This window comes from Drosophila mojavensis, unplaced genomic scaffold, assembly GCF_018153725.1.
Source record: "Drosophila mojavensis isolate 15081-1352.22 unplaced genomic scaffold, ASM1815372v1 contig_80, whole genome shotgun sequence".
Lineage (NCBI taxonomy): Eukaryota > Metazoa > Arthropoda > Insecta > Diptera > Drosophilidae > Drosophila > Drosophila mojavensis.
This window is the reverse complement of record NW_025318906.1, coordinates 3,626,784-3,640,971: the sequence shown is the minus strand read 5'-3', so window position 1 is coordinate 3,640,971 and position 14,188 is coordinate 3,626,784. Positions and strand designations below refer to the sequence as shown.

Here is a 14,188-nt window from a genome sequence, read left to right as displayed (position 1 = left end):
TACATACAATACATATACACGCATATACATATACCTTCATCCATATGTACATACATACATACATATTTACGAAGGTATATAGTTTGTGTGTTGGAAGAGTGTTTCCAGCTTGAGTTTATATACTCCACGCCCATAGCCGAGGGTTATTCCATGCCCTGCTTCTATCTGCTTGTTGTTGTTGTTGTCGCATTTCCATTTTTATGTACAATTTTTCATTTTGCGTTTTGTTTTACATTTTTTCTTTGCATTTCCATTTCACTACATTCGCGCGTGCACGCTATCTTACTTGTATGTGTGCGTGCGGGCGTGTGTGTGTGCTATCGCAGTTGCAGTTGAAGCATCTGATGAGACACGTTTCCAATATTAAGCCCTAAGCCATGCCCGCTGCTGTACCCGCTCATGTCACCCTTAAGCCTAACAGCGTGTCCTGCTAACCAAATTTTAGTCTTTGCCGGTTGCCGTTAGCAAAGGGACAATATAAAAACTCCCCACATTGCACTCATTCCACCTTCTCATACTCTGCCTCGCACTCACACACATAGCCGAATCGTGTGCGCTTATTGCTTCATTCTTTTTCATTCTTGTCGCCACTAATTGTGACTGCACACACACACACTCATAAGCAAATACTTATATACATTGTCTTGCATATAAGAGCGCTTGGTAGCTATAGCATTCATCCATTCATTTAGAAGTACATAAGCAGCAGCAGCAGTTCGCTACTTCGATTATGCGTGCCCTTCTCTCTCTCTCTCTCTCTCTCTCACTCTCGCTCTCTTTGCCCTGTCTGTTTGTGCTCTTGTGTTTTGCTGCCTTTATTCGTCGTTGTCGTCGTTCAACGCACTTCCTTCTACAGTTTATTGTGTCTGTCTCCCTTTCTGTGTGTCTCTGCTAGTGTGTGTGTGTGAGTGTGTGTGTTTTGCTAGCGACAGCCCCACAGGCCAAAATATTTTGTCACTCCTGCGCTGCCTGTGCCAGCAGCGCTGCTGCTGCGCTGCTTTAGTCGCAGTTTCTGCTGAAGAAGAATCTCTTGTTGTTGTTGCTGCTGCTGCTGTTGTTGTCTGTTACCGTTGCTTTGGGCAAGAATTTCGAGCATTTCTCGAAAGTTATTTCGAGGGTTGCCTCTGTCTGGAGCAGCTTTGAATGGATGCCCTTCCGATAGCATCTGAGTTACTTTTTTAATACATTTTAGCTAAATGGATATTTGAGGCTGATAAGCAGAGCCGGGATTCCAGCTTCCAGCATGTGTGAGCTGTATGCGTATGTGTGTGTGTGTGTGTGTGTGTGTGTGTGTGTGGGTACAGGGAGCAACGGTAGGGAATCATCTATTTATATCTTATAAAATAAGAAACGAAATTAAATTGCAAGAATTTATATTTACTAGAAAGATTTAAACATATTAAATTCTTTAAACTAACTTAGCTAAAGAATTCAGCTTAATTTGAACAAAATAATAGAAGCTAAAAATTGTATTGAATGCCGACGGGCACAGCTCTATAGCTCTTTATTGGCTAAGCGTTTCAGTTTATATATGTTGTAGCATTTGTTAAGCTAATGTTGTTCCTCTTCTTATCTTTCTTCTATATTTATAGATACCCTCATTTCTATCTATGCATGAATTTTTCCAATTATTCATCTATCCTTATCCCTATCTATTCATAGGTTTTCCTTTTAATATTTGCCACTCTATCTATGTTTGTATGTATCTACCTTACTATCCATCGAGCAATCTATCTAAATGTTCCTATTTATTATCTAATCTCTTTATATACCTGTATATGTATCTATCTATTATTTATCTATCTTTCATCATTTTTCATTATAAGTATAAGTATAAGTATAAGTATAAGTCATATACATTTTTCTCTTCTATACGTAAAGAATTTTATATTATACACTCTAAAATCCCTTTAATCTATAATTTAATAATGAATTTACCCTACCATAGCATCTCTATATTGCAATTATCCATTTTTGCTGATATTCTTTCATGGGATATCATAATAATTAACTTCATGACAAACTAAAAAATATATTTTATATATGTATAGTCTTTATTGAAAGACCTGTCAACTAAATAGAACTTCAACTATCATAAATAAATCATATCATAATCTTTCGCTCAACGTTTCAGCCACTTCCAATGGTTGTTGTCACAGCGACGGCATTTACAACATTTCAAGAAAATTTGGTTTCACTCACAAAAACCTGTTTTTGCAGTCTAACAACACAAACAACTTAAAACAGAGCCCTAAACAAGAACTTAAGACACAGAGAAAAAAGAAACACGTTACTAATTAAAATTTCATAATTACTGTACCCGTAGGTTCCAATCCAATCGAGAAATGCCTCGAGTCTGTGCCAACGAGCACGCCCTGCTGAGTCGTGCTACAGTGACCGACAGCCAATCAAAACGTCGGCACATTCGTGCAGCGCACCAATCGCCGTACGTCACTAAAAAGCGACCAATGCGTTGTGAGCGTTGCTGTGTCGTAATCGTAGCGTGTGGAGAGCTTCGTATACGAAGAGTCATGAGAGATGGCAACTCTACAACAGTCTACAACTGCTGAGCGTGAAAAGCTCAGCAGACAGTAGAGAGCTTAAAAATGTGCTCAATGGAGTGCATGTAAAATGAATACATGTGTGTAAGAAATGTGAATGTGAAATTGAGAGGGAAAGGGAAAATACATGTTATTCATGTGGTAAATGAGAGCAAGGCTTATGTATTTGAGTTAATTGTTATGCAAATCTCATTCCACAACGATATTGAGTGCAGTTATGTGAGTAATTTGTACTAATGAGTGTAGACTTTTGGCTAACGCCATTCAAGTTTTGAGTGTATATAAAAGTTTAGCTGTCGAGACTTTCTCTTGCATACTTTTGGGTAGATTTCTTATATATTGACTTGGGTAAAGCTATAAAATGGCTTTGTAAAAGTTCAAAGTTATAGTAATAATAATTTTCATGTATTTTGAGTGATTTGATATAATATATTTAATTATTTTTAAGTGACTGATGATATACAAATAATTTAATTGATTATCAAAAATATGTTTTTATAAAAACCTAATAGATTTTGCAGTTTATTCATTTCTCGGAATTTGGAATCAGTCTAGGAGCGAACGAGCACTTCGTAGTTATCGAGGCGCACCTCCTGTCCACCGAACGGAATGTAGAGGCAGCGATGCGACTGATGGATTTTGCCAGGTGTGAAACTGCCATTGTAGTGGCCACGGCCGATGTACAAGGGCTCGCCATCGTTGGTGCGTCCACAGACAACGGCGCCGCTGGGCACATTGCCAAAGGAGTCGGGCACCCAGCCATATCCATAGCCGGCGAGCAGCTCAAATTCATATTTCACGTGCTCCTGTCCGCCGTATGGCACATACGCGCAGCCCTTGTTTGGTATCACCTTGGCGGGCAGCAGATCGCCCTCGTGGTAGGCGCGGCCCACATAGATGGCATCGCCGTCGACGTCGTGGCCGGCCACAATGGTGCCGGGCACAATATTGCTGCCGGACGAACTGACCCAGGTCTCGGGCTGGACGAGCACCTCGTAAGACTCCAGCCTGTGCTCGGCGCCGCCATATGGAATGTACAGGCAGCCGTGGGAGGGATGCACCTTGCCGGGCGTCAGGCTGCCCTGGAAGTAGCCGCGACCCACGTACAGTGGCTCGCCGTCCGAGGTCTGGCCGACGCGGAGGGCATGAGGCGGCACCTCACCGTTGCTGGCTGGGATCCAGCAGTAATGATGTCCCGTTAGAATCTCGTAGTCGTGCTTGCAGATCTCCTCGCCGCCCCAGGCCACGTAGGCCTGGTGCTTGTTGGGAATCACCTTGGCGGGCAGCATGTCGCCGTTGTGATAGGCGCGGCCCACATAGATGGGATCCTGGTCGGAGTCGTGGCCAGCGGCGATGGCGAATGGCGGCAGAGCTTCGTAAACATTGCAGGCAATCCAGGTGTGTTCTAGAAAAAGGTAAAGTGCAATTTATTAATATATGAGATAGAAGGAGGGAAATGTCTGCATTCTCAATTTACTTAGTTTAATTAATATGACATATTTTTCGATATAACAGTTGCATATAATGTGATATATATTGTATTGAGCGTATATATGTATGCATATATATGTAATTTTGTGTATAAGTGCGTCTTCTCTATACATATACAGCTTAATGTGTCAACGTATATATGTTAATTTGCCAAAATATTCTCTCCTCTCTCTCTGCGTGTTCGTATAAGTTTCTGCCAGCATAAAAGCTCTCTATTCTATATACTATTATACTACTCATATAAGAGTAGGCTGGAACGTTGAGTGAATTCCAGCATCTCTCCAGATCTTTGCATCATATAAGAGTTGTATTTAGAATGGACTTCACTGACCGTATAAGTGTCAGCTTACAGCTCCACTCTTATATAATATATATACATATGAATAAGATCATTCGCATCTTATGGGATTTGGGCATAGCATACGAATTAGGAGTCAAACTCAGTTTGTGGCTCTATTGAGTGAATATTTTTATAAATTTTACTATATGAAATAAAATTTTATGACTGCCAAATTAAAATAAAATTTTTAGTAGCAACTTAATATAGACTATGATAGTTCAGTTATATGGCAATTTATTTGATAGTGTTCCTGGAGCTTGTTCAATTGCAAGATAAAAGCCGACTCAAAGCCAATTTCGAGTACATTCTGATTGTAAGTAAATAATATATACATACATACATACATACATACATACATTTATATATGCATATGCTTATCATAAAAGAGTTATATTTAAGAGGCGTATAAGTGCTTATCTGCCGGTAAGGCTGACTATAGTCGTATATTATGTGAACGTCTTTGTGGATATTATTGATTGATTGCGGGTACTGTAAATGTGTAGGTGCTGCTTCCTGTATATGAGATTAATAATAATACATATATTTCTTATAATTCTGATATTCTCATCTAGATTTCTATACCCTCTTGAGTCAAACACACTCTTATATGAACCATGTACTAAATAATGTTCAATCATAAAAATGAATCTATTTTTTTCCAATTATAACATGATATCGATGATATATATAATTGGAATGATATGATTATATTTGTTTGTGTATGTGTGAGTGTGTGGCATGACGTGTATCTAGGTTGAAATCATAGCTATGGCACCTCGGTCGTGATAGATAAGACCCACATGAAGTATATGCTGAAAATCGTGGTTAATATTCATCGGTCTCCTTTTGAAATTTAAGCTCTTAAGTTCATTTTTAAGTTATGCGGATTTCAACTGTCAATACAGTCACATAGTCATATATCAATTTTGATGTACGACTACAACTAAAATGGAACATATCGAACTGTACTTAAGTAGACCAAAATAGAACGGTTTGTTATCAGTATAGCAGTTGGTGGCCATGATGATATGTGAGTATACGTATGTATGTATGTATGTAGATAGAGCTGTACTTTCACCTGATAGCCAGTAAAAAATGAAAGAAATTTCGATATTCATATAACAGTCAGTGCTATTATGAATTATTTGTTATACTGCAGATATAGTTTTAGGAAACGAATAAAAATATTACTATTAAATTGTATAATAACTATGATGAACAGTTATAGCCGTTATACGGAAAATGTTATACTGTATATGTTATGTTGTGGTGTTTTAACTGTTATACTGAATTTGAAGCATACGAGACTGGCACAAATATAACAATTTTAGGTCAGGCAAGGAATTAAACTTTCACTTCGAAAAACTTGTATGTATAACAGATACTCTTATAGTCTCTTAGTCATATTTTTATAGGTCACTGTTTTTACTTAAAAACTTTTCAGATTTAACTCAAGATATTGTTGATATATATATATATATATATATATATTCGCACTGGTATAATCCATTCAATCTAGTTCATGTGATTGTAATCCTTTGCTCAACTCCTTACCCATTTTGTTTATTGTATGCGTAGGTTCTAGATCTATCGATCTCGATTCGATATGTCCGTAACGTTCTCTACGTAGTTACTATAAAGACTGACTGGATGTGCCAGCTGGCAGTTGTGTTATAAAGTGCGGAATTTTCCTTATCAGTCACAAAACAACAAAAAAAGAGGAATAAAACAGTTAACTGTTTTTTGTTGTTCTTCTTTTGCGCTCAGTTAAGCGACTACGATAAGATAACCTAGCGTTGCTTGGGAGACATTTTCCGAGTAAACATTTCCGAGCGACTGTCTGATAAATACATATACATATATACATATATGAAGAAGGGCTAGGCTATTCGTCATCAAAAGCAACTTGCAAAAGTTGTTCTCGAAATATGTCTTTCTAGACGTGTTTTATACTTGGCGTAATCAATAAATAAATGGTTTTTATCTGGTTTACTTAATATTAGGCCGCTCTTATCTTTTGAGCGATCGCTTGATTACCTCTTATCATTGATTAAAATCGGTTTTATTTTTACCTTGACTATATAAAATAAAAGCACCTTAAAATCGTCTTGAGCTTGGTATTTAATTCGAATTTCGAACTTATTGCTCACCCATTTTCGATATCCGCTTTTCGCTTTCTCTGCTCTCGCTGGGAACTGTACTTCAAATGCGAACTTTTACATTAAAATTTTTGCTTTTAAGCACTGAGCTCCTTAAAAACAGCGCTTTTATCTGAAATAACTGCAATGAATATTACGCTTGCCCGCACTTTCGCAATTTTATGGAACCGAAAGCCACAGCTGTTTCTGTTTGAGTTTCTGCTTCTGTTCTTAGCCCTTTAATAATAGCATCTGGTTTGACTTTGACTTCGCTCTCGACTCATAGCACCTGACTCACCCAGAATTTAATTTCAATTTGAACAGCAGTAACCCCGCTTGCTATGCCTATAAATAGAATCGATGACAATTCAGAAAATTTTTAGAAAAATTTAAAAAATTAAATAAAACAATAAATAGTGATAACACTGATATTTAATTTATAGAGTCTTAAAGGTTAAATACTTAATGATAATGTGATGGGCCATAAATCGAAATAAGGTTGCAAAGAATTTTGTAGCAAAAGAAGAATGTATTATCTATAGATTAGAAAAAGTACAAATCGAGCAGAGTAAAAAGTTAAATGTGAGTTTTCTAGTATACTCTAGTGACTTCTCAGAAGGATCCCATGGACTTCGCTTACTCAGCATTTAGTTTAAACAAACTAGTCATAATTATTTCGACAGCTATTTGCTGTAGATATTTCTAAATTAATGACTCTAACACCTGTTCACAAACAAATCAGAAGTTATCTACAAAAAAAAAAAAAAAAAAAAAAAAAAAAATTCCCCATCAGTTAAATGAGTCAGAACAGACTGGAAGAGCTTTTGCTTTTTATATTGGAAATGATAAACAAGTGCCATAAGTCCCCAAACTATGCGCACTGATAAGATTCTGTTGCTGTCAATAACACGCAGAATGCACTGTGAAAAAGCTCATCGATTAAAGGCCTAAGCGAGTGGAGCGGCCAAGTTCTAGCTGATAAAAACTACAAAACCTTTTGCTACGCCCGCTGCGAGTGTTAGTACTAGATCATACTGCGGACTCGACGGTTGCGTCCAGTGGAACAAAACGAATATAACAGAGATATATGTACATATATTTACATACATAAATATATACATCTATATAAATAGCAATAGATATAAATAATCGAAGACAACCGCCTATCAGTTGGAAAAGTGAATCATGGGTATGTTATGAATAAACGATCATAAAAATAAGTTAGATGTATATAATATATGTTGGTATATAGACAAATTGATGTGGGAAAAACTCCATTTAACACTATTGAAAGTGATGAAAACTTGATATATTCGATAAATGCATTTATATACATATGCATATGTGTATATATAGACGATTTACTTGATTAGTGCAAGTGGATAGTAAGACATTGTGCAGGAAAATAAAATTGTGCGATATATTCAAGAAAAATGAGAGCTCAATAAATATTCGATAACAAGTCAAAATTGATACCTGCATATAAAATAAATTTGTTAGATGTATAATACAGTCTATATCTATTGGTGATATATGTAAAGTATAGTTCGATATACTACATGTATATTATTATGATATATATTGTATATCAACTATTCGATAAAGTAATAATATATTAATGTTCAATACATATCCGATAAGTTGAATAATTGCAAATGCCTTAAATATATTATAATATTCTCAATCATAGTTATATATATATAAATGATACACTTAGCTATCTATTTATTCAATAACTGCATTTTTCGATACACATTCGATCAAGTATATATATCAAGTATATATGGTTCGATATTTATTTCATATACATACGCTATAATCGATATATATCTATATCTATATCTATAATTTATATGATGCAAGGAAGGTTACTATGTAGACCTAATCGATAAATTTATATACTTAGATATATGTTTATTAAGTAAAGATCGATATAGAGTCAAGTTAAGCTTTAGAGCTAGAGACCTGTGTAAGTGGTTTATGGACAAGTTCCTGATTTGTCTCTTTCCCTCTATCTCTCTTTCTCTCTCTCTCTCCCTATCGGCGGCACTTGTTTTAGGTGCCGTACAGCCAGGAGCAGTTGTGACTATTGGTAGGCGAGTGCAAGAAGTGTTCAATCCGAAAACGCAAACAAAATAACAAAAAAAACACGAATTTGAAATTCCAAAATTTGATAAAGCTTTCCGTTTGACTACCTTTTGCACTGCGTTATCAATGCTATATCTTATCTACGCTTATCATTGGATACGGCTAATACAGACCTCCCTCCATCCGTTGCAGAACACACTTGGGTGCACTCGACTCCATATGCCGCACTGCCTCCGTACGCTGTCGTTGGTGGCCACGACGCCGATGGCACGCCCATCTATGTGGGCCGCTCGTTCCACGAGGGCGAGAACCTGCCCGCCAAGGTCATACCGAGCAAAGGTTGCGCCTATGTCGCCTACGGCGGCACCGAACACAAGAAGACCCACTACGAGGTGCTCGTCGGCCAGGGCTTCGCCTGGGTGGGCAGCGCCAGCGGCGGTGTGCCACCGAATGCGGTGAGAAGCGGCACCACCCGCACCGGCGAGCCACTCTATGTGGGCCGCGGCCACTATGCGAACTCGTTGTGCGTGGGCAAGGTGCATCCGTCGCACGGCTGCCTCTACATACCGTTTGGGGGCCAGGAGGTGCGCATCAACACCTACGAGGTGCTCATCCACCAGCCGCAGGATGTCTGGGTGCCGGCCTCAGCTAGCTATACGCCACCGGGCGCTGTCATTGCCGGCCACGACTCGGACCGTACGCCCATCTATGCGGGTCGCGCCATGCACGAGGGTGAGATGCTGCCCGCCAAGGTAGTGCCCAGCAAGGGCACCGCCTACGTCTGTTTCGGCGGCTACGAGTTCCAGAAGCCCACCTACGAGGTGCTCACCGGCTACGGTTACTCATGGATCCGGAGTCCTCACAGCATACCGCCAAATGCCGTTAGCACCGGACGCGCCCGCAACGGCGATCCCATCTACTATGGTCGCGGACACTACCAGGGCAGCCTGACACCGGGTCTGATCTCCTCGCGACAGCGCTGCCTCTACATACCCTATGGTGGACGTGAAATACGAATCGATTCGTATGAGGTGCTATGCAGGCAATAGGCGATATATATATTCGATATATATGGCGATATATATTTGAATTTTTTTAATCACTTTTATAGACTTTAAGTCGTACTTTTGCTTATTCCAGATTTTGTATAACTTGTATAATTTAATAAAGAGTGCGACTGCTTATATAACACCTTACATATCCGAATTTTACTTTACTTTTATATACATATATATTCTCTATATATAAGCTCTCTATTGACCTTTGCTATACTGATTATATATTCCTATATATCATTTCACTTATCTGTTGAGCATTTGAATATGTAAAAACCCAAGTTGAAGCTACATATTTGAAAATGTTTCCAAGTTTGCTATGTAGTTCAAAAGCTTTCCAGGCAATCGATCAATTTTGGTCTACATGAGTCGTAGAAGTTCGATTAGGGTTCATCATATATCAAATTCTCATATATGTATATTTCTGCGTAGTGAATATAAATAATATTTTAGAGTTGTTTGTCTTCTATCTTTTTTTAGAATATATGCTACATAATACTATAAATCTACTTTCATTTACGTAGGTCTAATATTAGAAAGCAAGTAAGAGCTTTGTCGGTGGTTGAGTCAGCAAACTAAATAGTGTATATTATTCAGATAAGCAGATATATATAATTATTTTGCATATTTTATATGTTTATGGATAAACAATAAACTTGTTTTATTTAAAAGAAAATTTAGTGTTTATATTTTAGTTAGATTAAGTACGAATCATACCGTATATTCAAGAATTCGAGTATATGGAGATATCATATATGTAAAAGTGAGCGCTTTCTGATAGTAATGACGAAAATGACAACGAAAGTGGTAAGAGTGAAGAGATTAGAGAAGATAAAACTAATAATTGTAGTGATAATAATTGTTGATAAAGCTGATAATGCTGACGATGATAATGAGGGAGAAGATGATGATGCTGCTATTGTTTATAAAGATAATGACAATGATGATGATGAGGATGAACTATGATAATAGTGTTGATGAAGTTACGTTAGTTATATTGATGGCAAAGGATGATCATCTTTAAAGATCAAAAAGAAAAACAGAATACTAAAGAATCTATAGAAAATAAAACTTTCTGCTACAAAGAAGTCAAGGAACTTACCACTTATATAGATTTTAGTCCATGGTAGTTTTATATGATTATCATTATAAACTTGTATATACATATATTGTATATTATTTCTATTCTTTATTCATTTCATTTCACTCTCCTTTCAGTCTACAAATGGGTTCAATCGTCGGCGTATTCGTCGATACCGCCAAACGCCATTGTGGGTGGCAACGATGAGGACGGCGCCATGATCTATGTGGGCCGGGCGGAGCACGAGGGCGACATGCTCGTCTGCAAGGTGATGCCATCGAAGCAAATCGGCTATATTTCGCAACGGGGCGAGGCTCTGCCCAAGGACATATTCGAAATACTGTGCGGCGAGAATCTGGTGTGGGTCAAGTGCTACGACCACGTGATACCCGAGACGGCGGTGCTCTGCGGTCGCACCAGCCTCGAGCAGCCGGTGTACATTGGCCGTGGGCATTACGAGGGTCACCTGATCATCGGCAAAATATCCTCAGTGCATCGCGCGCTCTTCATAGCCTATCGCGGTGCGGAGCGACGTTTGGATTCGTATGAGATATTGATAGAGGAGCGAGGCGCCACGCCTGGCTGGCAGCTGCCCCCACCACCGGATGCATTGGAGTTGGCCGAGAAGTGTCCACCGACACCGCCACCGCCACCGCCACCAGCGGTGCTGGCTAAGCCGCCAGTGGCACGCAAGCCGTATCCCTATCCGCCGGACTTTGATACGTCCGCTTTCTCTCTGCAGGACAGACCGCCACAGTATACGCCCATGCCGATGCCCTCGCACAGCACAGTTCCGTATCCAGCAGCAGCAGCACCACCACAACCACTACCACCGCCAGCAGTTCCAGCCATGGCACCACCAACGCCCAGCATCTTGCCGGAGTATAAGCGCCCGCTGGCTGTGCCAGTGCCCATTCCGGCCAAGCCCTACGGCATGCCACCTTCGTATACTCCCGCTGCCGTCGCACCACCCAGCACCCACCATGCGGCCACCATTGTGCCCGCGGAGACATATAAGCCGCCCATGAGCGTGGATCCCTATGGGCCCAGCTGCTCCAGCTACACGCCCGCCGTGTGCGCCCCAGCCGCAACGACCAGCTACGATCTGTGGATGGCCGCCAGTCCTGGCTATACTCCGCCAGATGCCGTCTATGGTGGCCACGATACCGACATGGCACCGCTGCTCGTCTGTCGCGCCTACTACGATGGCTCCCATATACCGGGCAAAGCGGCGCCGAGCCGGGGCTGCGCCTACATCACACATGCCGGCCGGGAGCTGGTCGAGTCGCGCTACGAGGTGCTCATCGGGCAGGCGAAATACCATTGGGTGCCCGGCTACGATGGCAGCATTGCGGCCGGCGCTGTGGAGGCGGGTCGCGCCTTCAATGGCGAGCCTCTGTACATTGGCCGCGCCCACTACTGCGGCAGCCTGACGCCGGGCAAGATACAGCAATCGCATCGCTGTCTGCACATTCCGTTCGGCGGGCAGGAGGTGCGCATCACCAGCTACGAGATACTCGTACGCAGCGACATCTATCATCGTCAGCAGGCCATCAATCTGAGCTATTGAGTTGGGGCAGGAGGAGAGTATATATATATTCAAGAGCAGCTACCTCAAAAAGAGACATAGAGGAATGAAATATAAGAGTAGTCAAATAAGAGAAAAATCAAAAGAATAATAAATATCTATTCATAAAAATCTATCTATATATTTGGTTCCAAAAGCACATACATATATTTCAATTTTAAATCAACATTACCTAATTTCAATTACTAAAGACTAAAGAAGAGATGAGTAAAGAGCAGAGCTCCCTTATTCTATTACCTAAAATCAGAAGACAATCTAATTGTTTAAATTGCTCTATACTCTAAAGGGATCTATAAGAAATATATTTTCTTTATGAAATAGGACCAACATGTCTAACACACCTCTTTACGAAAAACTATCTAAAATATATTGTATGTTAGGTATTTCTATAAACTGCTCTCATATAACTCTAAAATCTACTACAAAATGTTTTTTGTTACTATAAAAACGAAACTGAAATATTTGAAATTGTAAATCCATCCATATATTGCCAGGCAGCTAACTCCAAAGAGCGATTGTACCTTACTATAAAGTTGCAATTGTATATACCTATATATACTATCATATAAACATGTTACCATTGTACATACATATTTATATTCATATACAATATATAATGAAATAAACATATTTATTTTGAATGGGAAACATCTGAAACGTCTTCAACGTTCCATGTTTTTCTAAAGTTTTTATTTTTCGTCTCTTTTTTATAAGTATACCATCTGCACGGTCGTAAAAGACGTACTTCCTATATTTAGCTCATAAAACTGTAATAATAAGCAACTTTAGCCTCGGCCTAGCTGACAGTTGGAGTTTACCGACCTCTTCTCGCGTTTTTATATAGTGCGAAATTCGTACTTCCCATCTCATTTATTTTAACCCACTGCCAGACATAACATTTATTTTAAAGAAAAATCCCACAGTTGGTATCTCAGCTGATTAATCCAATTCCCGCACGTGCCACTTATAAATATTACCCAAAATGATGCCAATTAAAATCTGACTAATATCGGATAAGAATAATCCGAATGCCTTGCCCAGCTCTATTTAACATTCGGCTTCGGAATCACGTCTAGATTGAAGGTAATTACTATATTTACCTGTAAAGAGATGTTTCTATTAACCTGTGTATATCAAAATCCTTGTATTTGATCTATTTGCGAAAAATATATATCTATATGTATCTATGTATATATGTATCTATGTATCTATGTATCTATATATCTATATATCTATATATCTATATATCTATATATCTATATATCTATATATCTATATATCTATATATCTATATATCTATATATCTATATATCTATATATCTATATATCTATATATCTATGTATCTGTGTATCTATGTATCTATGTATCTATGTATCTATGTATCTATGTATCTATGTATCTATGTATCTATGTATCTATGTATCTATGTATCTATGTATCTATATATCTATATATCTATGTATCTATGTATCTATGTATCTATGTATCTATGTATCTATGTATCTATGTATCTATGTATCTATGTATCTATTTATCTATGTATCTATGTATCTATGTATCTATGTATCTATGTATCTATGTATCTATATATCTATATATCTATATATCTATGTATCTATGTATCTATGTATCTATGTATCTATGTGACTATTTATAGCTATATATTTATATATGTAAGTAAATATCTACATAAGTATCTATTGTATTGTTATATTAAGGTGCCTGTCTTATAAACTACATACTTACATTCTTTTGTTTACCCCGAGCTATCTATATATGTATATGCACATACATGGTTGTTTACCTACGCAAAACAGCTATGATTCTGACATGACCAAGTCAATT

At 38.6% G+C, this 14,188-nt stretch overlaps 3 protein-coding genes across 5 annotated transcripts; 2 read left to right on the top strand and 1 right to left on the bottom strand.

The window, feature by feature from the left end:
• Positions 1 to 3,049: 3,049 nt before the first annotated feature.
• On the bottom strand, positions 3,050 to 6,827 carry LOC6578611. 2 transcript variants are annotated; one of them, XM_015163251.3, is made up of 2 exons: positions 6,543 to 6,827; positions 3,050 to 3,966 (listed from the first exon to the last, which is right to left on the bottom strand). In XM_015163251.3, the coding sequence occupies exons 1-2, from the start codon at positions 6,544 to 6,546 to the stop codon at positions 3,113 to 3,115; spliced, it is 858 nt and encodes a 285-aa protein (XP_015018737.1). In that variant the 5' UTR covers positions 6,547 to 6,827; the 3' UTR covers positions 3,050 to 3,112. The 2 variants fall into 2 exon arrangements, with proteins under 2 accessions (XP_015018737.1, XP_002004520.1); XM_002004484.3 differs by lacking the exon at positions 6,543 to 6,827 and adding an exon at positions 5,947 to 6,131.
• An 802-nt stretch (positions 6,828 to 7,629) lies between these two features.
• On the top strand, positions 7,630 to 9,814 carry LOC6578610. Of its 2 annotated transcripts, XM_015163250.2 has the most exons (3): positions 7,633 to 7,719; positions 8,590 to 8,622; positions 8,811 to 9,814. In XM_015163250.2, exons 1-3 carry the CDS (start codon positions 7,716 to 7,718, stop codon positions 9,665 to 9,667), a joined length of 894 nt encoding a protein of 297 aa, XP_015018736.1. In that variant the 5' UTR covers positions 7,633 to 7,715; the 3' UTR covers positions 9,668 to 9,814. The 2 variants fall into 2 exon arrangements, with proteins under 2 accessions (XP_002004519.1, XP_015018736.1); XM_002004483.4 differs by lacking the exon at positions 8,590 to 8,622 and having other exon boundaries at positions 7,630 to 7,719.
• LOC6578609 (protein piccolo) lies at positions 7,630 to 13,034 on the top strand. The gene is made up of 2 exons (XM_002004482.3): positions 7,630 to 7,719; positions 10,892 to 13,034. Exons 1-2 carry the CDS (start codon positions 7,716 to 7,718, stop codon positions 12,322 to 12,324), a joined length of 1,437 nt encoding a protein of 478 aa, XP_002004518.2. The 5' UTR covers positions 7,630 to 7,715; the 3' UTR covers positions 12,325 to 13,034.
• The last annotated feature ends 1,154 nt before the right edge of the window (positions 13,035 to 14,188 follow it).

Coding starts and splice junctions, on each gene's coding strand:
- LOC6578610 (XM_015163250.2), top strand. Junction 8,623..8,810: donor AGGAGCAGTTGTGACTATTG/GTAGGCGAGTGC, acceptor CATCCGTTGCAG/AACACACTTGGGTGCACTCG.